Source organism: Syngnathus leptorhynchus, chromosome 16, assembly GCF_054491065.1.
Source record: "Syngnathus leptorhynchus isolate UIUO chromosome 16, UIUO_Slep, whole genome shotgun sequence".
Classification (NCBI taxonomy): Eukaryota; Metazoa; Chordata; class Actinopteri; order Syngnathiformes; family Syngnathidae; genus Syngnathus; species Syngnathus leptorhynchus.
The window spans coordinates 2,213,792-2,239,214 of NC_141210.1; the positions used below are offsets into that span (position 1 = coordinate 2,213,792).

At 40.0% G+C, this 25,423-nt stretch overlaps 3 protein-coding genes across 9 annotated transcripts; 1 reads left to right on the plus strand and 2 right to left on the minus strand.

Annotated features, from left to right (window-relative positions):
- On the minus strand, positions 1-8,481 carry rgl3b (ral guanine nucleotide dissociation stimulator-like 3b). The gene is made up of 16 exons (XM_085934595.1): positions 8,208-8,481; positions 6,393-6,679; positions 6,008-6,052; positions 5,738-5,937; positions 5,521-5,660; positions 5,207-5,431; positions 5,041-5,144; positions 4,710-4,794; positions 3,347-3,433; positions 2,820-2,852; positions 2,613-2,734; positions 2,272-2,361; positions 2,043-2,172; positions 1,561-1,860; positions 1,333-1,447; positions 1-1,258 (listed from the first exon to the last, which is right to left on the minus strand). The coding sequence occupies exons 1-16, from the start codon at positions 8,229-8,231 to the stop codon at positions 1,119-1,121; spliced, it is 2,127 nt and encodes a 708-aa protein (XP_085790721.1). The 5' UTR covers positions 8,232-8,481; the 3' UTR covers positions 1-1,118.
- Positions 8,482-9,865: 1,384 nt separating this feature from the next.
- On the minus strand, positions 9,866-20,673 carry LOC147043985 (choline transporter-like protein 2). 6 transcript variants are annotated; one of them, XM_085934826.1, is made up of 22 exons: positions 20,505-20,673; positions 15,891-15,939; positions 15,724-15,797; positions 15,564-15,648; positions 15,405-15,489; positions 15,214-15,327; positions 15,046-15,106; positions 14,835-14,958; positions 14,628-14,711; positions 14,435-14,547; positions 13,883-14,014; positions 13,717-13,816; positions 13,518-13,610; positions 13,282-13,366; positions 12,938-13,200; positions 12,758-12,852; positions 12,420-12,523; positions 12,273-12,346; positions 12,121-12,191; positions 11,830-11,918; positions 11,654-11,738; positions 9,866-10,437 (listed from the first exon to the last, which is right to left on the minus strand). In XM_085934826.1, exons 1-22 carry the CDS (start codon positions 20,548-20,550, stop codon positions 10,331-10,333), a joined length of 2,133 nt encoding a protein of 710 aa, XP_085790952.1. In that variant the 5' UTR covers positions 20,551-20,673; the 3' UTR covers positions 9,866-10,330. The 6 variants fall into 6 exon arrangements, with proteins under 6 accessions (XP_085790952.1, XP_085790949.1, XP_085790950.1 ...); XM_085934823.1 differs by having other exon boundaries at positions 9,866-11,196; XM_085934824.1 differs by lacking the exon at positions 20,505-20,673 and adding an exon at positions 17,076-20,451 and having other exon boundaries at positions 9,866-11,196.
- An 874-nt stretch (positions 20,674-21,547) lies between these two features.
- Positions 21,548-24,866, plus strand: gcdhb (glutaryl-CoA dehydrogenase b). Of its 2 annotated transcripts, XM_085934829.1 has the most exons (12): positions 21,548-21,651; positions 22,044-22,159; positions 22,268-22,297; positions 22,388-22,528; positions 22,590-22,652; positions 22,759-22,929; positions 23,033-23,162; positions 23,510-23,726; positions 23,795-23,898; positions 23,972-24,097; positions 24,181-24,341; positions 24,412-24,866. In XM_085934829.1, the coding sequence occupies exons 2-12, from the start codon at positions 22,060-22,062 to the stop codon at positions 24,483-24,485; spliced, it is 1,317 nt and encodes a 438-aa protein (XP_085790955.1). In that variant the 5' UTR covers positions 21,548-21,651; positions 22,044-22,059; the 3' UTR covers positions 24,486-24,866. The 2 variants fall into 2 exon arrangements, with proteins under 2 accessions (XP_085790955.1, XP_085790956.1); XM_085934830.1 differs by lacking the exon at positions 21,548-21,651 and having other exon boundaries at positions 22,042-22,154.
- Positions 24,867-25,423: the final 557 nt, after the last annotated feature.

Sequence of the window (25,423 nt, forward strand, 5' to 3'; positions counted from 1 at the left end):
TTTTTTTTAATTAATATTGTTTATTAGCTTGATTTACAGAGTTGACATTCTCTTTTTAATAGACAATCTCACTCGACAACTCGTGTTATTGAAACGATATCCTCAACCATTTAGGATACACATGACCGAACCACCTGTATTAAATATATTTGTTAAACATTTTAAATCTCTATATCATTAGAAAACAGTAACATTTAAAATTAGGCACCCATTCTCTTTTTTTTTTTTTAGTTTAGGCTTTAAAGTTGGCTACAAGGTACCCTGGCAACATTAATCAAAGAAAAAAAAATATGATCAGAATGAGATTCAAGTGTGGAATTAAAACACAAACATTCAAAGTCTAAATATCCAACACTGCAATTCCTCTAAAGAGTCTCATGCTTTGGATAGTGTATGTGCAACCCGTTCAGTCCATCAAAGTCTCTATTGCTACCATGGTTACTAGAATGGGGGAATGCCAACCTTGTCAGCCAGATATGCCAAATCTCCCAGCAACAAGCAAGCCAACACGGTGCTCCCATGTAAATATGGCGCCAACTGGAACAAGGTGTGGTGACATGAGTACAACTCACCTTGACATCATCACAACACTCGACACATTCCTTTTTGCACTCATACATCAATGCTCCTTCCTTTTTTTTTTTTTTGGGCAGTGTTGCATACAGCATGATTACTAACAACTAGTGGCCGTCCGTCTCTCTGGTAAGAACAGGCTTGGGGGGGAAAAAAAGGTCAAGGAACTGTTTCTAAAATCTACCTTTACAAAGATAATAATGCTCTAAGAGATCATTTTTTGAAATGCACTAAATCCTAAGGAGATGTGCTCGTTGTAACCAAAACATTTAAAAAAAATACACTATAATTATAATTTTGTCACTCGGAAGCATTGTCAGCTTTATAAAGGTAGAATTGTTATGGCAAATAAAAAGGCTAAATGTGGCTATTCCAATACAGTCACAATACATCAGGTATTTGAAAGTTTAGTCCCCATTCTGGAGAGAATCATTCATAAAGTGCTTTTTTTTTTTTTTTTTTCATCTTTGCTACCATAAGAGCTTCACATTTTTTTTTTCCCTCTTTGTTGCCAGCAAAAGAGGACCACAACAATTATTCCAAGTCTATTTTGTGTAGCGCCCAAGACTAGAAGTGGCTCTCAGCGGTTTCTTGTGGCCTTTGTGGAACCGACGCAGGACAAAATCAAAGTTGGCCGTCGTTGACATGGCGTAGAAGACGTTTGCTTTGTCTGGTATGAGCAATTCTGAAAACAAGACACGGGAGATGGAGTTAGTTGCTGATCAAAAAGGCAAAATATCCGTGTGTGTGTGTTCTGACCTCTCTCCTGCGAGATGACCTGCGTCAAAGTGAATTCCTGCCAGGTCATGTGATCCAAGTGATGTTTCTCTAAAACCCGTTGAATCACATGCGCAGTTTTGTCCTGGCTGGTCAACTATGAAAATGTAAAGAACCACAAAGATGATTTCTGGGGGTGTCATCTAAAAAAAAAGTGCTTTTCTGCCACCTTGTGGGACTCAAAGGATAAATAAAATCTCGTGCTCGTACCAAGACACTCTTGTACATGTTGCCATTGTTGTGACCCAGGTCCACGCTGACCCTCACGATACAGGAGTCGGCGCTTTGGCGGTTGTAGACGGGCAGGGAGGTCATGGACACGGAACGTTTGTGGTGGGAGTCCGCCGAGGGCCGAGTGGCCGAGCTGCAGAGGGAGTCGGAAGACGAGCCCACGGGGGTTTGGGAGTCTGGGGACGAGGCCGTCGAGGAGCAAGGAGAGGATGATGAAAAAGATGAGGAGGAGGGCGAAGAGAAGACCTCGGACACGTTGTTGCAAGAACTGTGGAAGGACTGCGGGAAATAAAAATGTCAATTACTAATCTTTTATTTTATTCTTTTCAACCTGAACTATACGTATGATAGTGACATCATCATTTAAGCAGTATGCCGAACGTACAGTGCTTCACAATGAAAAGGTTCTGGGTTTGAATCTCGGCTCGGGACTTTTTTTTACGGGTGACTCTCGGATTTACCTGTAATCGGATGGAACAGGAAGAGTTTGGAGAAGACAGATCTTCCAACTCGCAACTACTTGATTCCGAAGATAAAACACTGATCTGGTCTGCTGGGAGCTTTTTGGATCCATCGCTCATCGTCAAGAGACTAAAAAGAAAAAAAAACATTTCTGGGCTTTACAAATCTTTCGTCATGAGGATATTTTTTTTGTGTACGTGCTAATATGGCAGGCCTCATGATACTCACGAGGAAAGTTTCTTTGTGAGTGTTCTGTGGCTCCAAGTGGTTGGTGAAGACACATCCGCCGGAGGCTCCAACTGTCTTGAAAGTTCATAGCTGGAAAAATTAGATAACCCTATCAGTCATGACGCAACATTACACAGTGGAACATACAATAAATATATCCTTGACAGCTTTTCCTTTTTAAAAAACAAAACAAATAATATATCTAAAATAAATATTGATGATATATAATAGTATATCAAATAAAGTATATAAAAAAAGTGACAATAATATTATTTGGTGCTAATCAAGATGCATTCAAATTATGAAATGATATATAATGTAAAATGATTCCTCCAAGGCACCTTTCTTGGTCACTGAGCAGTTTATGTCCTTGCATCCAAGCAGCAATCTTGGGGTGATGAGGCAGGTTGAACTGAGTGCAGGATATTTGCAGTACACGAATTTGGGACAGAACCTCAAACTCCTGCCGGAACAGAAATATCCTTCGAGATGAACGCAAAATTCTCATATGACGGAATGAACAAGACATTCTGAGCATAGCAACTCACCCTCCGCCTCTTCTCAAAGTTTATGAGTCCAGCCTGTCAAAAGATTGAATTATTTATTAGGGTGTGCATTTATTGCAATAAATGATTCAACCAAAAATATACATCAAACAAATTTGTAGAATTTCCTTCGTTTAATTTGGGAGTTTGGGATACACTGCACTCAGGTTAACTTTTTTTCAAGTTCATTTATCATGTGATACAGAGAATTTTTAAAAGTACATCTCTTCCTAGAAATTAAAAAATATATATATATAGTTGTAAACTGAATCACTTTCACAATTTTCCTAAACCAGCATGTATTTCTCACGAGCTATAAAAAGCAGTGTGGGAATGAGTTTGCTGCCTATTTATTTTTGTTTGGTGATGTCGCACTAGCTGCTGACCGTGTACTGTAATTACCCCTTGGGGATAATAACCTTCAATCATTTCATACGTCCATAGAATGGAATATAAAAAAAAATAACAAATCATGACGATAAAGATACGGAGCAACTGTTTCTTCGTTGACGTATGATATATTCAAATACCTCCACTGTGTCCGGCAGGGCCGTGTCGAGCATGGTGAGGACGGTCAAATAGGTACCCAGGTAAGGCACCACGCCACTGGAACTATTCTGCAGGACACACCAAAGAATTTATTCGGCTACAGTAATTGTGTCACATGTGAGATGTAACGGTCGTTTCAATCCACACACTTTTTTTTTTTTTTTTTGAATGTCCTACTTTCATTCAAGGTATATTGGTGGAGTAGCACTGCCGGCTGGCTCATGTTTCAGCCCCAGATGAGTCATAAAGCACTAGTCTATTATTACCGGCCTATAATCCTGCTGGATCTACAGCGGCCACTTGAAACCCGTTTAGCACCGAGTGGGGCCAAAGATAGTTTTAGGTCTCTGCCGTGTTTGAGGCAGATGTGAAATCATCTCCCTTGTGGTGTAGAGTGATTTTGAAAAGGTGGCATGACAACATCCTATATCACGTCCAAGTTCTCGCTCACCTCCCTGAAGCACAGCTGTCTGAATATGTAACTACTCGGATATTTTGGGAGAAATATTATCCATCGTCGTTTGACCCGGGTCCTGTCGAAGTAGGCCACGTTGACTTGAATTTAAAAAAAAAAGAAATGTAATCATTGCCGCAGCAAAGTAAAATTAGGTTTAAAAGGGTGCTTGAAGGTTTATAACATCCATGCACACAAGAGTGTCAACTATAATTCCGGTTTATAGCATAAGCGCTGACCTCTAAACTTTGGGTACACATTAACCTGGATATCCTGTTTAATTGTTTTCCTCAGAAAGGGAGGGAGGGAGGGAGGGAGACCACGTTCAACATTTCCAATGCAATAAGTATAGAACATCTAGTTTGTAAATGCGCAACAGTGTATTTCTTATCTTGTGCACAGCTACTTAAGTTGCCACAAAAAAAAAACACTTGAGTTTTTCAGGAGAATATTTCAGTCAACATGAACTTAAAACATGTTTCATGAGAAGTAAAAGGAAAAGTCAAATCATGATTTACCTAGCATCGGGCCCTTTGTTAATCCGGTCAATCATTTACAGGTTACATAGTGAAAAGTTCCATTGTACTGTATGTGGACTGCTCACTGCTTTTAAAAGCCTCAGTAAAGATCTTTTTCTGGGAATTTAGGTAGGTGAGACTGATAAATATTAACTTGGAAAATATGAAAGGTTGTTCCTCTTGAACAATAACAACGGAGTTGAAAAATATTGACTGTATTGAGAAGAAAATGTCATCAATACTTTTACTTCAACAAATATTGTTATGCAGCATTAGTTTGCAACTTTGAATTCATTTAATGATTTTTTTTTTTTTAGGCTGATGCTAATTCAGACAACAGGATATATCATGTTACTTCCATTTCGCTCTCACCTCCACCAGGAGTTCTCTGTTGGTCAGAAGACAGTTTTCATCAGGAAATGTTTCACAGAGCGTATCAAACGTACCCATGCTGTCCCTGCAAAAAAAACCAACAGTGAGCCTTACCAGGTAACAGGAGCGGGCTGTTATGTCACCGAGAAATAAATGGCTTTTAAGTTAAGCTTTTATTATCGATGACATTTTACTAGCTTAGTCTTGTGTAATATGGGTCATCCAAAAGCAAGTCATTGACTGACTGCTCCAAATAAACGTTCACTGCCCTCATTAAAAGACAATTATTATACACAAATTGTCGCCTTTCCAGGTAAAAAAATGAGTTTACCTGCTAACTGCGGTCCAGGTTTTTCTCATTCTATAGATTGCATTGGACTGAAGAGCGGACAGGATTGCCTTGAGAGAAGAAAAGTTCTTCAAACGATGACAGTCCTGGAGAGAATCATAAAGGTTATATATGTTGACAAGTGAGAAGAAAAACATGCGGCTGCCACCTGCGCTACGCTGATCCACTTTTCTATAATTCGAGCTCGTTGCGCCGGCGTCGGACCGGAGGTGGCAGACGCAGGGCGGCAGAGGAGGGATATGATGACCAAGTTGGTAATGGCATTAAACTGTGCGATGGTGGCCCTGATGGTGGGAGACATGTTCTCCTTCTTGTCTCTTTGTGACCAGATGCAGCCCAAACACTGGTAAGGCGCCACTTTGACAAATAAAGCCTGCCAATGACATTTGAAACTTTTTCCAATCATTTCCAGAGTAATACAGAACGTCCATTTATTTGTCACCATGTTCTCGGCTAACTTACAGAATCCATGCGAGTGAGTTGCTCTGCGATGGCTCTTGCTGAGAAATCCATCATGTCCTCTCGGTCTTGTGAATCCTCACATTGGGAATCCTCATCACCTGAAAGCAGCTCATGTCGTTGTCTCGTAGGTGTCTCGGAATCTGATGAAGCAGGAGCAAATTCAAATAAGCATTGCGATAAAAATATAATCGTATTGCTTTCTATGATAGAGGAGCACCTTGGTTCTGGAACCTCCGAAATAAATTTTCCGTTTGCCCAGCCAAGGAACAGAAGTTGGGCTGACAGTGAAGTCGGTCGTGCACAGCAGAGCTGATCCGAAGGTGATCCAAAAGAAGTTGCAGGCCAGAGTGAAGCGGAGGATCCCTGAAGTCTTCACTGTATTCGTCCAACCATGTCTGGATGAAGGCTAACAGAGGACTAGGGAAGCAATGATTTTAGGATTCATGCAAAAAATAGATTTCAAAGAGGAAATAAAACATCCACCTACATCAGGTTGCATTCGCTGTCTTCCAAGTCCAATGCTGCAGTGTCTCTGCAAATGGACACGAGGGAAGAAAAATTCTATGCAATTATTCAGAAGTTTTGTTTTGGTTTTTTTCTGTGTATTTTACAAAAAAATATTACTTGTCCATCGGCTAATCCTGCACTTGAGTCACACAAACCACATTGTCAGCCAGTCTGGACATAATTGTTGTTGTTGTTTTGTGAGCCTTTCAGTAATGAGCACCTGCAGGCTACTTATTACTTTTTCAAAATGATTCACAAGCAACATAATGTGTACGCAGAGAAAGAACTTTGACCTTTTGGTCTCGGTCGGGTGCAAATTGACTGGATTTGTAAAATAGGCACGTTTATGTTATTGGTATTCCAACCTTTGGAAGATGAGCTCCAACAGTTGTTCCGTGCTGGTGAATGTTCTGTACGTGGAGAGGAAGATCCTGCCGTAGTCGTGCTCCAAACAGTCGGGGTCCAGGAGGTGATTCACGAGCATTTGTAAAGTGGCAGCCTTCACACGCCGCACTTTGTTGGTTCGGTACTGGACGAAAGCGCACGATGGATTGGAGCCGGGGTCGGGCGAGGACGAGACGGGCACCCGGTGCAGCGTGATCCCGTATATTGCACCATCTTCAAATTCCTCACCCCATTCCTGCACTGGGTTCTGCAGAGGGGGGGGGGGGGGGGGCAGAAATGCCGAGATGTAAATCACCACCATGGATTTCTACATCTTGATAAAGTTGAGCAACCTATTATTTATTTATTTATGTATTTACATTCTTATTTGTTTATTTTTCTTTATTTTATTTCTGTCACATTCATTGTTAATTGAGAAAATACTCGACAAATGAATTATTAAAAATATTGTTAGTTGCTGTCCTATTTCATAGCCACTTTAAAGACAGTGTAAGTGTTGATTCTAGAGATTAGAATAAAGTGAAATGTCCAAGAATCTTTTACAGATTGAAGAGTGTTTACAATGTTTATGGACAAATAGAGGATTAGTAAATGTTTCAGGACACCAAAATAATGTGGAAATGTCAGTAGGATACAATACTCGAGTGCAACCACCTTGGGCCATGATTAAATATGTAGTTTGATCAACATGGATGGATCCCTCAAAATAGGTCACTGCAGTTGTAATTTGGAAAATCCTGTTTGTCCATCAATAACATGTCATAATATCTGGAGAGTGGTTTTAAAATGTGTTACATAACAATTTGTGCTTCCAGCTAATCCATGTGGTGTACACACGCACCATCTCACAAATCTATACAGCTGCACAGACATGCAATGTTATTACGATGCTCCGCTCTGTATTAAAAGCAAAAGTCTTTTTATGCTGAAAGTCGGAATGAATCGCTAAGTCATGGACAAGTTGAAGAAATCTCCTCACACACACCCCATTGTCTCTCGGAGAAGCTACGTCGTCGTTTGTTCTCTGAACAGAGAGGAAACATTGTGTCCTTCTTGTAGCCATTGTCGGTGATGCGCTGGTGGCACTAAGCACAACTAGCAGTTAAATGGACTTGGGAAAAAAAAAAAAACATTGCGTGACCTTTTGCCCTCATTTCTATCAAATGGATCTCAAGGACCTTTTGCATGGCCAAAAAGGTACACGAGTCCCAAATGTTCCAGGATCTATTTTGAAGTTTTCCCTTGAGACAATCATCCTATACATCGAAGGAATCCTGAGGCATTTGAGAGTTGTGGCAAGACAACTCGTGGCTGCTTCACCATGACAAGAGTGCCTGCTCTAAAATGCCCTGGGTGTTTGACACTTTCTGGCTGAGAAGATTTTTTTTTTTTTTTCAGAAGCTCAATGGAGCTCATCAAGGGGACCTGTTTTGAAGACAAATGTAACTTCATTCTTAGTTTTTGTCTGGTAAAGTCTTATGTAACTTGCCCCTGCACAGACCTTTCCGTGTTTACAGTGTGTACGCATTCAAATCATTCCAAATTACAAGTTGCAATGTAATGTACAAGCAATTTTGTTTATAAGTTATGAATGAACAAAAGGACATTATACAAAAAGTACAGTGTTTTTTTTGTTTGAATTGTCCTGTCTGTTATAGTCATCTATTTTTTTTCACTTGCTAGATTCATTTTGGATCAAAGTATTTCTCATGCGGGCTGTTTTTTCTAGTTTCCAACTTTCCATAATCATTCAAAATAAAACCAACATGTCCTACCATTGTCAGCTCCCATTTTCCCATCTCGCTTCGTTTCTTATGGAGATCGACTTTCCATCTTCTCTGGACTTCCAGCTGGCGAGAAGATCCCTTTAGGGCTGCATAATTGCTTAGGGTAAAACTTTTGAAAAGTTATTACAAGGTCACATTACCGAGTTTTATTCAACTTAAAAATGCGTGGGAATATAATGGAAAGTGTTGACTACATTATACGGGTGCATCAAAATACGGGAGCGCCCTAAAGGGAGTTGCCGAAACTGGTCTGAAGAATCTTGGAGCGTAGACTGGACACACCGGCTACGGCTTACTTCCAATATATATATAGTAGGCGGGGCCATATTGGTGGAGAGGCGGGACGCACTTTAGTCGCCAGCCAATCAGAGCCTCCTTTTCATTCTCCGGTTAAAAGTAGTGATTTCGGTACCGTAGAATGGAGGGACAATTTATAGGGGTGCGCTTGACAAACTTTTATGTTAGTTATTTTTTTGCCCGAGTTGAAGCCCAAGAAGATCTGTCTGTTTATGTATTTTATGTTGTTTTATTTTTTTTTCAAGTAAACAATGTAGGGAGTTAAGTTGACAATTGTAAGGAGTAAAAGGATAAAAAGGAAAATAAAAGTCAAGCAAGTTAGAGATTAGAATATTTTAATTAAACACTGTACAATAACGATTAATTTGTACTTTGTCAGTACCCACCACTGATGTAAACTTGCAGACCCAACATGATTTTTTTGCATTTCAAAAGTACTATGCTTCCTGATTTCAACACATTGGTTATAGATTAAATCTTCAGAAACGGGACCTCCTTGGTCTGTGTGTGTTCTGTCAATGTTTCTCCTCCATGTTCCTCATTCAAACATGAACCATACAAACAGGTTTACAAACTGATCATTTGATTATTGCTTAAACTAGGTTGTCAGAGATTGAATGACAAGACAACACATGTCAAGTTTCCTTTTTTAAATCTGTTTGAGTAGAATAGCAGATAGTGATCATTTTACCAGCATTATGTGCTGCCAGTGCAAACAAGAAAAACAACATTCTCATAATACATCAGTCAAATGTGTTCCTCCGTTGAATTTGAAATGAAATTGATGGCGCTCTTATTCAAAGTGAGACATTGTAAAAAAAAAAAATGTCCTTCCCCCGAGTGTCAAGCCGGCACTTGAAATGGAAATCCCATTGCCTTCATTATTGACCTTTGATATTGAAATATTTGACATCCATGCATATTCACTTTGATATTACCTACCTGTTGTTTGCCATCCTTGGGGTTGCCAGGGACACAGTAGCTCTTATCAAGTGCATAGCGGCCGGTCGTAAGGGCTCCACTCAGGTGTTCTCCATGGAGACGAGAGTGAAAGCCACCCCGCACTGACCGGCAGGCTTTATTAATCACTCGAGACTGATGACGCACAGTTGCTGAGAAAAACAAGCTTTAGTGAGGTCTGAATTATCAGTCAAGAGTGCAAACAAAACCAAATGTAGTTAAACACTATATCCTGGAGCACGCATGAGAGAGACGCTTGTAACCCTTAGTAGGTCGAGTTCTGCGGCACTTCTATCTTACAGCATGTAAAATAAATTACGAGGCTTAAAACGTACAGTCTTGGGTTTGTTTTGGAATTGCACATAAAGTCACCAAAAAAATAGATAAAATTGATGTACAAAACATTTATTTCAAAAATATTTGCAATTCAAGCCATACACAAACAAGCGTTACTTTAAAAAAAGTGATGCAACATGACACATTTTCACACAAAAATTACAAAGGTAATAAGTATGAAACAATTTTCTTTATAGCATACCTTCATGTACTTATGAAATATGGAAAAAATATACATGGCATGATGCTATTTAGAAAAAAAAAAAGTACAAATGTGTACTGCACTGCAAATATACAACAAGCTTCAACATTGTTAAACTCAGAAAGCTGTATAATAAATAACTGTGATATATCCTTAAGTCTCTTAAATCCTTTAAAAGTATTCCCTCTTTGTAACAAAAATGTGCACCTGAGGGGTTTCGAGAAGCAACTGGATTTTTTTTTTTTTTTTGTGCTTCGATTCCAAGTACCAATCACACCACAAGTATGCCATCGCTGCTAGCAGAGAAGGACATGCTCTACTGAGCTGGTGCACCCTTGTTCTTCTTGTTCAGGACTTTGCGGAGGCTCTCGGGCATGAGGTATGGCCTCTCCGGGCTTCCATCATTCCTCTCAAGATCCTCCACTGAAGAGAGACAAAAAAAAAACATGTTCACTCTGACATTATTAGAATTGTTTTAGTTGAAGGTGTTGATGTCAAAAAATGACATTTGAGCTTAGAATCCTGAATTTTGTTGCAATTAATTCTGCTTTATTATATAACAAGTACATTGGCAAACATGTTGAAAGGGGTTACCATCAAACTAGGTAGATTCACAGTAAAAACTCAAAAGGCTAACAGTACAAAGTAAAATCAAGCTTCTAGGTCATCAGTCGTTAGTACAGGTCAATTCTTTGAAAAGTTTCTAATTCTCCACCTTCGCGTTCAAAGGAGATTATTAAATTAGGAAAGTAGGCACATAAGTGGTATCAAATGGCTACTGGCCTGCAGCGTGAATACATTACAGCCAATCACATTGAACACTCCAGGAAAATGGAGACATGGCTACGGAACTAGTATTCAGCCGACTGTGTTCGAGAAACTTCCCTGTTTTTGGGGTACTTGCCACTTCTGAGCGTGCTTGGGAGACCTAAGGCTCAAAAAGAGACCTGTCTTCTAAGTTTCAAATAAAAAATTGAAATATTGTTTTGTTTTTTTAGTCGAGAAATTTCCTGTTTATGAAAGCTGTGTCCTCAAATTGTTTCCCCCCTTTGGTTTCTTCATCCTGCAGCAGAGCAGAAGATGGTGGACCCTCCGAGTTGTTCTTCCAGAGAATCTCACGGAGAGAAGCGGACATGTAATAAGGCCTCGCAGCTGAACCGTCATTACGCTCCAGATCTTCACCTTCATTTGCGTGTGAGTTTGTATCAAAAAAAAAAAAAAAAAGTGTGTGCGGGTTAGTGAATGGATGAGACGTTTAGTTATGAAGGTGAGACGGTGTTAAAAAGGGCAGGGGAAAAAAAGGGGATGGGAATACGTTGAGGGAAGTGAGGGGGTGGGAGGTAGAGACAAAAAGAGAAAAGTCAGATAGCAGGCAAGCAAGCAAAAAAAAAAAGTCACATTTTGAAGACTTTTGTAAGGCACAGAATGAAAAAGTAGTTTCATTAATAGCTTTCCTGTTAAGACACCCGTTTTCATGCAGACAGCCCAACACCAAAAACAAAGCAAGGGTAAAGTTTTGAATCACCCAAAAACATTTTGTTTACATTTCAAAATACAGTAAGTGGAAATCGTTATCTTTGATGGACCGTTTCATTCAGTGTGTAATTTGTTAGGTGAGCGGTGAGGAGGTTCTACTCACAGAAGCAGAGGAACAACGTGTCCACGCACATGGCGTACACGCTGAAGAATCCATGGGCAATCAGATAAGCGCCAACCACCACAGTCTAATGAGGCATCATCAAAAAAACATGATAACTATTACGTCATCATTTATTGACTATTATGTCAAGTGTATTTCAGAAGGAAATGACTCACCAGGATGGGTACCCAATAGTAGTGGAGATGGGGGGCAGTGTCCTCAAAGGCCTTCACTCTCCCAGAGAAGAAGAAAAATGCAAAGACCCCTGTAGTAGGAGAAAATAAATAAGTCCCACAATGGCGTCATTGTCTTTTCCTGCTTGGGGCACTTTCATGAAGATCAATGAGTTCTGATGTTGTGAGGTCAAACTAGAAGTTATACAATTGGCATAGTCATCGCAATGTGGTTCGAACGCCTGGGGGAAATTTTGAATCAAGCGTGAAGAACACCGGACGACAAACACTCACCCACGAGCCCGACAATGAGCAGTTTGCCCAAAAACAAGAGGAAATCTGTCACTTTGTCTAACACAGCCACCCTAAAAAATACAATGAAGCATTTTAGAACAGCACTGAAGTGGATTTAAAGAGATATTTACAATAGTAAACAAAGCATGAACCTAATTATATTCCTCATGAGCAGGAAGAAGGCATCTCTGGCAGATGTGCAGAAGTTCTTGCCATATATCGCCACCTAGTGGGCAGATGTGGATGATTAAAAAGCCAAAAAGTCAGGTCAGTTTAAAAACACAAGACAACTAACTCACCATAATGTAGGCGTTTCTGTTTAAGAACTTGATGCATTTCTCCAGGCACCAAAAGCAGCACTTCATACAGCACAGGAGGAATCTGGTGAACTTATTATGGGCTCCTGGAAGGGAAAAAAAAACAGAGTCCAAAGAAAAACTTCAAGATGTGCATTAGAACATTGAAAGTGTACTTTCTGCAAGGCCTTTTTTCTTAAAAAAAAAAAATAATAAATAAAAATAATAATAATAAAATAAAATGCAAGATAGCTACACCTTTGAGAATGGTGCAAAACAAAAACAAAAAGACATGACCAGTTCAGTACGTAATAGTACAAAGTCTTCACAAACTAACTGACCTTTAAGTTTATGATCCAGATACTCAAGTAGAACTCGAATGATCTGGATGATTGAAAGGATCAGGGAGCCAAAAGCCAAGGTTCCTGTGTGATACCTAAAATAGTACAAGTTATTCAAGCCACAGCCTATGTCAAATAAAGGAAAATATACAATTAAAAAAAAAAAAAAAAAACACGCACCTGAGAGATCTCCCGAGAGAAGAAAATATGGGGAAAGAAGGTATGTCGGCCGGCTTGACAAAAGCCCAGTAATAGGAGGCAAAGGCCCCCGCCAACGTCATCTGTCCCAACGCTGTGACAAAGTTGGCACACCAGAAGAAGAGAAAGACGTTGTAGAACTGCAAGCCGATCAGGTATTTGTGGTAAACAGTCTCTCCCCCATAGAAGGCAAAAAGGCACTCCGAGTCCGGGCACTGAGATTTCATAGCCGTGCTCGTGTAGTTCTGTGGGCACATCCAAAAAGATTTTGATTCATTGACAGACGTCAACTTTATAAAAAATAAAAAATCATTGCGACAACTCACAGCTGGATCGCACGTTTTCCTGGAGTGCTCACACGCTGTCTCGTTGAACACTTTGTAGACGGGTTCGTTTGAAGTGGACAGGAAACTCAACAGCTATGTCAAGGACAACCGTGACAAAAGAGGATCATTGTTGCAGATTGCCAGCCCTTCTTTTCAGGGTCAGGCCCAAAGAAGACTCGACGACTTCCTGTCAAATGTTTGGAGTCTAAAATTGAGGTGGGACAGAAAAAGGATACACTGCGGTGGTGGCCCAGTAGGCGATGACTATAGCCAAAAGGAGAAAAGTGAACAGTGGGTAGAGGAGAGAACACATCACATGTCCAATCGCCCTGGAAGCACAACATCTCTCTTTCAACTCTTTCAAATGACTAAATTATTTCCCAAGTCTCTGGCGGGCGAAAAATGTTGCGACGCTATTTAAAAGTGATCTCTTACTTGCTGGCTTCTTTGATGAGTGCAATGGCAATTAGAAGCCTTTTCCTGAGGAAGATGAGTAGAAGGATGATGACAACTTCCACGATGGCGAGAATGATCACTAAAAAGGAAGAGAATTTGAGAAGATGTTTCCTACATCTGTACGATACATTTGTGTTGATCTTACTGAAGGCCAGCCAGGTCTGTCTGATCTGAAGGTAAACTGTGAAATCTGTCTGGAAGCCCAGATCCTGCAGGGTCACATCAGCTCCAGGTCTTCCCTTCAGAGCAGCATACTCCATATAGCAGTGGAAGATACCTTCATCAAGAAATAAAATGATTGAAGTCTTTTTGATAAGGAAGTAAAAATGAAGAACTGAGAATATATGTGGGAAATGATGAGACTCATTTAGACCAGGAGGAGGAAATTATGAATAATAATTTATTTGGGGTTACTCGGAGCCATGTTGCCGACTCAACATGAATTAGGAAGTGAAAGGTTGCTTGCACTTTCCAAAAACATATTTTGTGGTTTTCAGGAAACACTGGTGGAACAAATGTATCTCTCTCTCTCTCTCATTTTTTCCCACATCACAAAAACAAAGAATTTACGCAGGGGTGTGTAGACTTTTTCAATCTATTTTGTTGTGACTACTAAGTTTGTATATAATAGTTTCTTATGATATTTCAATACATTTTGTACACTCATATTTATAGACATGAATTTCTAAAGCCTTACCATATCCAATGACTATTATCACCAAGGCTACCATGACCCAGACCATGATCCCTGCCAGGAAGCGCAGGAGGATGATGAAGACCAGACTGAGGACCGTTGCAATAACCAAACCTCTGGGAGAGAGCCAAAGGTTTAAGCAGGTAAGTGAAAAGAATCGATGGTTTAAGCAGACATTTTGAAAAAAGAATCTTACATCAGGATCCAGTACCAAGACTGCGTGTAATCCTCAAAGATTTTCATCACCACCTGGCGAGCTTCTATGACCACAGTTGCATTCCTGTGGAAGAAAATAGCTTTGAGCTTACATATGATTTGTAGCATTCAAAACGGAAGACCTAATGTAAATAAAAAAAAAATAAAAAAACGATGGATTTTTCTCTATAATAATTCCAGCACTCACTTCACTCCATCAACAAGATCCTTGGCATCTCTCATTTTTCCAGTTCCATCATCAAAGTGAGAGTTGTTTCCCACAAGTATCACTCCTCCTTTTTGACCCAAAGCCGGGAAGCACCTACGGGTGACTGAAAGGAAATTGAATGAGTGTAAACAATTGATTTATTTTTTTCAATGGAGATATGACAAAAATATGTACAGACACTGAAACTCACAAGATCTGCTGGGGGTCAGCATGGCAGGACAAAGGCCTAACTTGAGAATTTGGGTTACAGCCTGAAAACATGTTCAAACTGGTCAGATAATATGTGAGGGAGCGTTTACAATGATATTTGATGAACAAGCCTTCGGTGAAAATGTCATTTTAATTTGATTAAACCCACCATTGAGTTAGTCACGCCTTCCTTGCAGAAGTTCTTGTAGTAGTCAAAGTCTTTTCTATTGGCGTGAGCGTTGATCAGTGTCATGAATTTATCAGGGCACTTCTCCACACACATCTAATGAGGGAAGAAGAGTTGAAGTGCTCATCATTAAGCAAGAGCTGAAAAAAAAAAAAAGAAGAAAAAGAAGAAACCTGTGTGGTTGGACACTGGAACTCCAGCAGCACCACGGGGCTGGCACACTTCATGATGTTGAAGTAGAATAACAGTGGTTTCTTCCTGATAAAGAGAACCCAAAGAAACAATGTTCACTGCGAGCCATTTCCACAGATTCTTAAAAGTGACTGACTCACTCAAGAGGGGTGCCAGCCTGCCCGCAGAACTGGCCTTGGCTGTCTGTGGGATAGATCACCTTCCTGGGGTCACCCTGAGACCAAGCTAAAAAGAGAAAGTTACAAAGTTACAAAGTTATTCATGTTCTACAATATGCAAAAAAAAGTTTTTTTTACTTACCAAGTATTCCGACTCCAATATAACATACTATGGCAACAATGAAGAGAATGCAGCACACAATGTCTGTGCAGCTCCTGGAGACAAGAGAAATATTTGAAGGATTTGGGATATAATAATAATGATAATAAATCATCCAAGAAGATCAAATCTTATCATTCCCCTCTCACCTCTTCTGGAGTGGGCCCTTGAATGTAGGATCATACTTTCTCGGCTCTCCTGTAAAAAAGAGCGGAGTTGATTCAGTCTCACTGACATAACATTGTGACGCTGTAAAATAGTTCCATCGAAACAAACCACAGTCTTTGTATAATCAACAGACACGTGATTTTTTAAAAAGGAAATTGATTTAGGCATTCATAGCAGTCTCCCTCCCTTTTTCCCGAGAAGCAGACACGCCTGGCAACCCAGCAAATTCCTCCCTAGTGACTAACCACGAGCAAAAGCAGAGAAAGAATGAGTCAATGGAAGCTGGATGGCCACTAGAGGTCGCCATTTCCTTCATTGTAATAAGTTTGTTGCTTGTCAATGTATTTTGAAAAGAAGACTGAAAGTAACTACAACAAAAATAACAAACACGGAAGGTATTGATTGCAATAATGTCATATTAGTAAATTAGTCGGATAGTATTTAAATTCGTACTCGACAGTTCGATGAAGCTCCATATGAGTGTTTACCCTTGCTCGGTGTTCTTAATGTGAACTGTAATGTTAAATTCAAAACTGCCAAAGAGAAATTGCTGCCATGAAGACTTCAATGGGAAAGTGCAAATTTCCATTTCGTATTTGACAACAGAGGAAGCATAACTACCACAAAAAGAGAAGTGCATTTGTTCTCAGATGATGAGATGACAAAACATCCAAGAAATATTTGATTGCAAGCAGAAATGGATCAGAGTCTAGCCAAACGACGATGTCTGCATATCAATTATGAATGCTTTTAAGGATATTAATGCCGCAGCAAGCATTTATGAGAGAGGCTCTTCGAGAAACCACTTCCTAAAATCTTGAGTGCTTGTTGTTGTCAGTATACGCAACGATACCATAGTGTTGCTTTCAGTTGATTCAGGTCAGAGGAATGGGGCCTAACTAGCTTGAATCAAATCCGGCCTTTTCGCTATATTTTCCAAACTTTATATTCATTTGAAAATGGAGGTGTTCAGTTCAACAGTTGTATTATAATCGATTGTAAAAGGAAACATGTGGGTCACACCTGGATACAGCCCTAAACAAAACCGAAACGTTGTTACGTCTCCTTCAGTATCGCTGGAAACATTTAATCACAGCTAAACAATTTGAAAAGAAATACAGATGTAAAATACTTCAAGGCTAACTTGAAACTTGAAGGGTAATTACCATGCTTTCCATAATATTCTCCTTCCTCTGGCATCTTGAAATTCCTTTCTGTGGCTAATGTTGAAATGCACTTCTTATGTAGTTTCCCTTCCAAGGACACTTAACAGGCGCTTTTTTTATTTTTCACCCCACTCGTGTAGTTTCTCCAGAAGCGAGGAGACGTGAGGATCGCGTGGGTAGAAACCAGTCTAACCTGTCCTTGTGTGCCTGGCCAGTCTCCACCTTTCTCATGCCCCTCTTCCCTGCCTCACCTTGTTTATCCTGAAAACAATTCCCAATCAGTGTTCCCACCTGAGTATCTCCTCCCACTTCTAAAAACAAGCCTCTCTCTCACTGGCTTCTTGTTGCTGGACCCCTGAGATGAGAGAAAGTCGAGTAAATTCATCTGCAGGAAGTCTGGGAGGGGACACAGAAGAGGCGTGTCTGTGTGAAAGAATGGGTGGAAACTTGCGCTATATAAAAAAGACGACGGGAAAGGAAAAATAAAAAAAGTGGTGTTATTGGAAGCATGTGTTTTCCAAAATCCAGGAGTTATTTGGATTCACTCGTGTTTTTAAATTCAAGCGTTATCAGAAGTCAGAAAGATGAGAGATGAATTCATGATTTTAACAAAGAGCCCATAGTGTGACTAAATGGATATTTATAACAGATGATGACGTCACGGAACACGACTGAATTTTTCCATTCCTTTTGTTTTGGTTGAGGGATGGAACCTCACCAGTCCGAACGACATTTTCAATAGTGGGGATGGCAAAGTGGTGACTGTGGTAACAGTTTTAATTTGCTAAAAGCTCTCCACAGGAAGCTAATCCGATTCCACCTTATGAAACCAGACAACTTGCGAAAAACTTCATTTAATTATCCGTGCTCCAATGTCATTTCCAACCAGTGTGTGAGCACTGCTAATGTAATAGTAAAGCAATTTTCATTTACAACTGTGACATGCAAACAAATCTGTTTCAAGTTTGAAAGATATTTTCAAATTTTTTTTGAAAAGGGGAAATTACATCAAGTTTACGGAAAGTCCCCCTTTTTCACAATTTATGTTACAACCAACACGCTCATCATAGAATCATTCTAGGCCACTGCGTACAGTATATTTTTGTTTACCCTAGTGAGGATAAGCAGAAAAAAAAATGGATGGATGGGTGGCATGCAGTTACAGCTGAGCTGCTGTGTCATCGTTTCTTCCTGACCACTTCCGATATCCCAATGGCGAGCCGAGCCTTTGTTATTGTAGTCTTCAGTGGGCACTTATCCAACTTAATCCTCCACTTAATATTGCACCCAGCACAATAAAAAAAAATAAGAAAAAATGGAGATGCTGGCCCAGTGTACAACATATTACATCCTTCATGGAGTGAAACACAAAGATGGAATCAATAGCATTACCAAAGCTAATGAAAACATTTATTCATTACACGTATGTTTGACCAGATTACGCTGTTAGCAGTAGAGCGGAAACGTCTATTTAACTTCATTCCGCATTTTTACTTTCATGGCTAAAAAAAGAAGTCACCACCTGGATTCAGTCAAGCAAATATGTTTCATTGTTACTAGTACAAATGACTAATTTAGCCACTTTTTAGCCTCTATTTTTTTTTACTGCTTTTAACACCTGCGAAGCTACTTTGCAAAAAGTTTTTCATTTGATACAAAGTATAAATATTGAACTCGAAAGCAATGGAAAAAATTCCTGTGGTTTATATCCCATTGTGTATGGTGCCTACTGTACATGCCCGTGCGAGCTGTGTCATGATCCATCTACATCTCAATGTAAATAAAAGTATCACGCTTAACTAGTTGGCAAGAACCCCAGTTAGCTAACTCACATGATCGGGGGTTATTAAAGGCAGCAGCACTATAAAATGGAAAACAGGTGGCTTCACTTATGGAGGGATTCTTACTTGTTGGTTATGGGTGGGTAAAGAATGAAACATTCTGCACGAACAAGCTTTACCAACCGACACAAGAAGAAAGGTCAGGGAGAATTTGAATCATGTTTCAAAGCGCTGGTCTAAATATGGCTTCTAATTACAGCTCATCTGAAGCAGGGCATGGCTGCTACAGATCCTGTCATTGTGGGTTTTTTTCTTTTTTTTTTTTTATATCTATATAACGGAAATTACTCTATATGAAGGTTTGTCTCAAAGACAACTTGAATAAATAAAATATTCAAGGTCTATTAGTAGATGAAAGAGACTTCTCCTTAAGTCAGAAAATAGGCGTAGACGTGATCAGTGTACATTATGTCACGAATGCGTTTGAAAAATGAAGGCTTGCAAGCACTCTCAACAAACTGTGCTCTTATTTGAATTCTTGGACATCTTTTTCGATAAGATAAGGTACAGCGGGGGAACAGAACAGATGATGACTAGTTTGTATACCACTGAAGGGTTGCAAAATATTATTAAAATGATCCATGCCTAAACTAAATACTTGAAAACCTCAAGGTTCTCTTGCTATTGCATGAAAATGGCTTTCATTTGATCCCTGTTTTTTTTTTTTTATATTAATAAATGCTTCTCCATGAATACTTCTTATTCCGAATACTACATGAATCAAATTCATTTTGTCATTGTATTCAGTCATCATAGCTGGCCATGGCGTTTGTGTTGCACCGCGTGACTTTTAAAAGAATGACTCAAAATTTCAAGTCACATCATCGACATTTATGACCCTCCTTATGTGTATTGAGCTCTGGAACAAGAAGTATCTGAAACCTTGATATCATCCTGTGTATTTTAGTCCTAATACATAACACGTACGCACACGTAAACGTAAACACTATATATAAATTATATATAAATACACGGTACATTCATCTCTGTGATACCCCACAGGAATAGCATTGGCACGTATGTTTATAAACGTATAATTACGGCAGAACAAGCCAAGAAGTGGAACAAAGGCGCAGTGAGCAGCTAGCTGGAAAAAAAAGTACCTTCTCCCCATGTTGAGGGTATTTTTTTTATTTTTATTTTTTTTAATAAGCTGGGCTGCACCCTTTACAATGCTGGACGTCAGCTAAGTTGAGTGCCATACCAATGTGAGGAATGTGGCAGCAACTGGACAAGCAAAAGGATATTGTTTTAGGACACTGAGCACTCACAACACCAGCAAGATGATTTCCAAATCTATTATTCCTGCATTTTATTTTCAACTATACGTATGTACTGTTCATAAAACAGTTTACTTTCACTGTATTTGCACAAATACAACGCACGAGTGAAAGTGGTCCGTTGTTGTCAGCTAGCTGGTGGAGTTAATAATCGAACACATGGCATGATCATTAAATCTTTGCATTTATTGACGTCATTTTTTATCTATGCCGCAATGCAATGTGGCTTTGTTTGGAGTAGCTAACGTAAAGTCCCGTTGGCTATCAAATGTTGAGCATCAAAGCAGTGCATAAAATAACGAAGTTACCGTATTTCGTTGTCTCTTGAAGTTCCATTGTATCTGAATAATTCATGTCACATCAAATGGCTTTGGGCGACGACTTGAGTGTATTTACAGCCTTGGGAGTGGTGGTCGTCACAGATCTGTGGCCATTTAAACACAGGGTAAAAGTCCGCTCCAAAATCTTGACTGCCCTACTACCGTTTAAAGGGGGTCTTGCTCCAAGAAGAATGCCGACCAATCGCAACAGAGTGTACACTTGATTGACGTGACGCTCGGCGAATAAGCATCAAGAAGCGGGACGTAATGGTGTTTCCCGTCTTCATAACAATACCGTTAAGTGACAGAAGCAGGAATGCTACTGTACTATGGCTGTCATTTTTTTTATTTTATTCTTTTCAACATTCTTAATAATTCTTGTTTGATGCCATCACACTACAGCATGGCTAAAGAGCTGTTAAACACGTGCAGAAAGGAAATTTATTTTTGGTGTTTACAAATCAGCAGTAATATGACGCCCCACCCTCAAGTGGTGAGATGGCATATATTTTAGTGGCCCAAAAAGTAACATTAATTATAAATGCAAACTATTCATTTGTAATGTAGACACACGCCCACCATTGCTTGGGTAATTGACTCTGTGCTATGAGTCACGACAGCTTGCAGAGCGGTTGCCCTATTTAAGCAACATTGTGTCAAGCACATTGATTACAAGTTGAAATTAGGAATGTGTTGTCCTTAAGATTGCTCAGTGTCAGTCAGGATGGGCTCCAACTCAACCGTGACCGTTCAAAACGCAACAATGATCGTTCTAAATCTTACATGAATGACCTTGTAAAGTGAATTATTGATATATAATATATATAATATATCTATTATTTAGTACTATTACCTAATGCACATCCCCAAAAGTGTATGAGGGTATAATAACACGGGGTATAACAAACTTTTTTTTAAGACACCTCTATTTATTTTTATAATGCCAGTCTTATATTATTATGAATTCCTGAAACAAACACCAAAGCAGCGAGCTGATTTTGTGAATAACAACTTGTAAACAAGTTTAGCCACGACTACATAATGTGACGTTCTGTACGCGATGACGTCATCGGCTGCGCTGTCAAACCAAAGCTGAAAAGTGAATTGTGAGCAAACGTTTTTCTGCTGAAGACAGGTAATTAAATCGAAAACATATGTGATTGCATATTTTACTTATCCAACTGAGCATGCAAACTTTACACATAAGACTTTGTCTTTTTTTTTGTGGACAGCAAATGTACGCTCAAGCGGTTAGCCAATAGCAATACACTGCATGTTAGCTGAGTTAGCCGAGCTTGTGTGTTGTTATTCCGTTTTCCATTTGGAATATCGGTTAGTAATGTGAATTTAATGCCATTTGCCAGCACCAATTTTGTATATATTAAACATAAATTAACAAATTGTTTTGCCCTGATCGACCAAGGTAAAAGGGTGTAAACACATTCAAGGTTATGGCACCACCTTTGACAGTACCTTGAAAGTTCTTCAGCCTATTTTAGGTCATTAAAGACTATTGTGATTTCCTAGGCATTGAATCTTAATCATGGCGTTGAGCAACATGTGTCGCCTCTTGGCTCAACCTCAGCGATGTGCCCTCCTTTGTTTTGCTCGAGCTCAGGGGACTGCAGCGCCTGTTAGGTGGGGTAAGTCAACATAGTAAATTTCCAATGACTGTTTATAACAGTAACCTACCTACACACAAAAACTATACTTACCATTCTTTTGGGGTGGATTATTTATTTTTTTTCCAGATGCAGAGAAGTCCGAAAAGACCAAAGCAAGTATGTGGAGAAAAAAATGTGGATTATATTTTATGGATAGGATGAAAAATGTCTTCTAACAATTGAAGGTTTTATTTTAAATGCCGACAGCTAAAGTCCAATTCAACTGGCGTGATGCTCTGGACTTGGAGGGCCTGCTGTCAGAGGAGGAGGTCATGATCAGAGATTCTTTTAGAACCTATTGCCAAGACAAACTGATGCCACGCATCGTTTTAGCAAACAGAAATGAAGGTAAGAGACATGCAACTACTGTTGTCTTTATTTTCTGACTTATTTACTTTTTTCATTTCAGTGTTCCACAGAGAAATCGTGTCCGAGATGGGTGAGATGGGTGTGCTGGGTCCGACCATTAAAGGTCAGCCATTTTAAAAAAAAAAAACAGAAAATGTCTAACATTTGGTTGCATTTTCATCTGTTAAATCAGCACGATTTGTTTCCTATCCTATTTTTGTTCGTAAAAGGTTACGGCTGTGCGGGGACGAGTTACGTGGCCTACGGTTTAATCGCCAGAGAAGTGGAAAAGGTGGACAGCGGTTACCGTTCGGTCATGAGCGTGCAGTCGTCATTGGTGATGCATCCCATCAATGCGTATGGCACTGAGGAGCAGAAGCAGAAATACTTGCCCAAGCTAGGTCAGAACAAAATATGGGTCGTTGCTAAATTTGCTGTTTATTATATTTGATTCAAACTTCTTCAGAGTGAATGCATATTTGAAAAAAAATGCTGCTTGTTTAGCTCGCGGAGAGATCCTTGGTTGCTTTGGCCTGACTGAACCAAATCACGGGAGCGACCCAAGTAGCATGGAGACCAGAGCAAAGTACAACCCGTCCAGTCACACCTACTCCCTCACTGGGTCCAAGACGTGGTGAGTGCTTTTTATTTTTACCATTCTTTTTCTACACAAGTATCTGCACTACTACTTAAGTACTTTTCCCAGCCGTGGTTATTTTTTCTGATCTTTTTTACACTCAAATTTCTACTAATGTTGCTGTAATGTTAACAAATGTCCACAGGGCGGCGGTATTTACCTTTGAATTGGTATGTGAACGTGTGATAAGGGAATGATGGTTCCGATGGATGACCAATTTATTCAGCATTCTTTGACTTGGTTACTTGTGTACAGGATCCAATGAGGGTCGAATCTATAAGTCAAAAAGTTCAAGATTGAATTCAATGTGTATTAGAGTCATTCTAAACTGTTCCCATTCCCAGGATCACCAACTCCCCAGTGGCGGATATCGCGGTGGTGTGGGCAAAATGCGATGACGGGAAGATTCGCGGCTTCATCTTGGAGCGAGGCATGAAAGGCTTTTCCACTCCCAAGATTGAAGGAAAGTTCTCCCTGAGAGCATCTTCCACTGGGATGATCGTCATGGATGAGGTGGAGGTTCCTGAAGAGAACCTTCTTCCCAATGCGACTGGACTCGGGGTGAGTGGAAAGGGATACTTTCCTTGCTGTGGTCCATTTTCATATTGTACCGAAAATATCTTCTCCAGGGTCCATTTGGCTGCTTGAACAACGCTCGTTACGGCATCGCGTGGGGGGCTCTCGGGGCGGCAGAGTTCTGCTTCCACGCGGCTCGTCAGTACACGCTCGACAGGTCCTTTCCGACGACTTGTTTTCTTTTGTGTGGACACTTTGCGAGTTAAAGTGTTTGTCATTCTTGAAACCAGGATCCAATTTGGAGTGCCACTCGCACGGAATCAGCTAATGCAGAAGAAAATGGCTGACATGTTAACCGAGATCACCATCGGTCTACAGTCTTGTCTGCAGCTGGGAAGACTCATCGATGAGAAAAAGTAAGAACAAGAGAACAGGCGCCGGGTTTTACCAAGCTCCGCCTCTGTCTGAATTGAAGTTGCCTATACCGTTTTTGGACCAGGTCTGCCCCTGAGATGATCTCAATGCTAAAGCGGAACAGCTGCGGGAAAGCGCTGGACATAGCCAGACAGGCCAGAGACATGCTGGGAGGAAACGGAATCGCGGACGAATACCACATCATTCGCCACGTCTTGAACCTGGAGGCCGTCAACACTTACGAAGGTGTGAAGCATCACCGAATTTGTCAACAAATATGTTTTTGGATTTACTCATCATTCTCACACACCCTCAGGTACCCACGATATCCACGCATTGATACTGGGCCGAGCCATCACTGGTTTGCAGTCCTTCACCGTGGACAAATAAGAGCCGCATTGTTGTCGCTGCTTTCAACCAATTGGGAGTCTGCTGTCTGAAAAGAAACTTACTGTACACGTCAATTGTGTAATATGACCGTCCATTATAAAGAGAGATATTTTTGTAATTTGAATGACATCCTGTTTTGTTTATAAACACGATTCAATGAGGATGACGTGATGATTTGAGTTTGCTGTCGGTTACTGATAAGAGATAAAACGGCTCTCCGTATCTCAACGTTTGAAATGGAACTGGAATGAACGGTTCTCCCAGATAAGACATGATGCTGTAGCACTTTACTGGTTCCTTTCCTGAGATGATCATGACTCCATGATTCGCTAAAGGTCAAGTTTGCATCAACGCTTTTGAATAAAGAGTATTTTAAAAAAAGTTCACATTTGTCAGATGTCTAATTGAATGCACGTGTAAAATCCTAAATCTTCATTTATCCCTACCAATATAATTGTTTTTAATACTTGCTAGTTTGAGGGGCTTTATACAAAAGCCATTTTGTAATTTTTCATGTAGAAATGAGCTTTGTCATTGGCTAGGTTGTAATACGAATACAGAAATATTTGGATTCAAATTTAACACCATTTTCAGAACATCCATCAAGTCAATGAGATAAAAGTGAAAAATGTTATGTAAGAATATGTATCATAAAATGAAAAGTCATGATTGTGAAATGTGGCTCACTCAAAAATCAGGAGAGCGCATGGCAAATGTTCAAGACGCTTTCCACGATGCAGATGGCAATTACGTAAGTGCACCCGTGGTGTTTTTTGACACATCCTCTGGGATCATCACCCTGTCTCTCACGAGCGGGCCGAAACTGCAACGAAAAGAAAAACTACATCCCCCCCAAAAACAATCTTCAGTGATTAGCAGCTCATCTCTGAAGACATGAGGGTGAGATCAGGGGGGGTGGAGCAAGCAGATAAAGACCA

What these genes read in the sequence shown, in the direction of transcription:
- LOC147043985 (XM_085934820.1), bottom strand. Translation starts at nt 20,550, where the DNA reads ATGAATTATTCAGATACAATGGAACTTCAAGAGACAACGAAATACG. An exon ending in TATTGGAGTCGGAATACTTG is followed by an intron (nt 15,649 to 15,723) that starts GTAAGTAAAAAA and finishes TTCTCTTTTTAG; the next exon opens with CTTGGTCTCAGGGTGACCCC. An exon ending in GATAATAGTCATTGGATATG is followed by an intron (nt 14,015 to 14,434) that starts GTAAGGCTTTAG and finishes TTCTTGATGAAG; the next exon opens with GTATCTTCCACTGCTATATG.
- gcdhb (XM_085934829.1), top strand. Translation starts at nt 22,060, where the DNA reads ATGGCGTTGAGCAACATGTGTCGCCTCTTGGCTCAACCTCAGCGATGT. An exon ending in GAAATACTTGCCCAAGCTAG is followed by an intron (nt 22,930 to 23,032) that starts GTCAGAACAAAA and finishes CTGCTTGTTTAG; the next exon opens with CTCGCGGAGAGATCCTTGGT. An exon ending in CGTCAGTACACGCTCGACAG is followed by an intron (nt 23,899 to 23,971) that starts GTCCTTTCCGAC and finishes TCTTGAAACCAG; the next exon opens with GATCCAATTTGGAGTGCCAC.
- rgl3b (XM_085934595.1), bottom strand. Translation starts at nt 8,231, where the DNA reads ATGGGAAAATGGGAGCTGACAATG. An exon ending in ACCTGGACCGCAGTTAGCAG is followed by an intron (nt 4,795 to 5,040) that starts GTAAACTCATTT and finishes TTTTTTTTGCAG; the next exon opens with GGACAGCATGGGTACGTTTG. An exon ending in CCCTGCCGGACACAGTGGAG is followed by an intron (nt 2,853 to 3,346) that starts GTATTTGAATAT and finishes ATCTTTTGACAG; the next exon opens with GCTGGACTCATAAACTTTGA.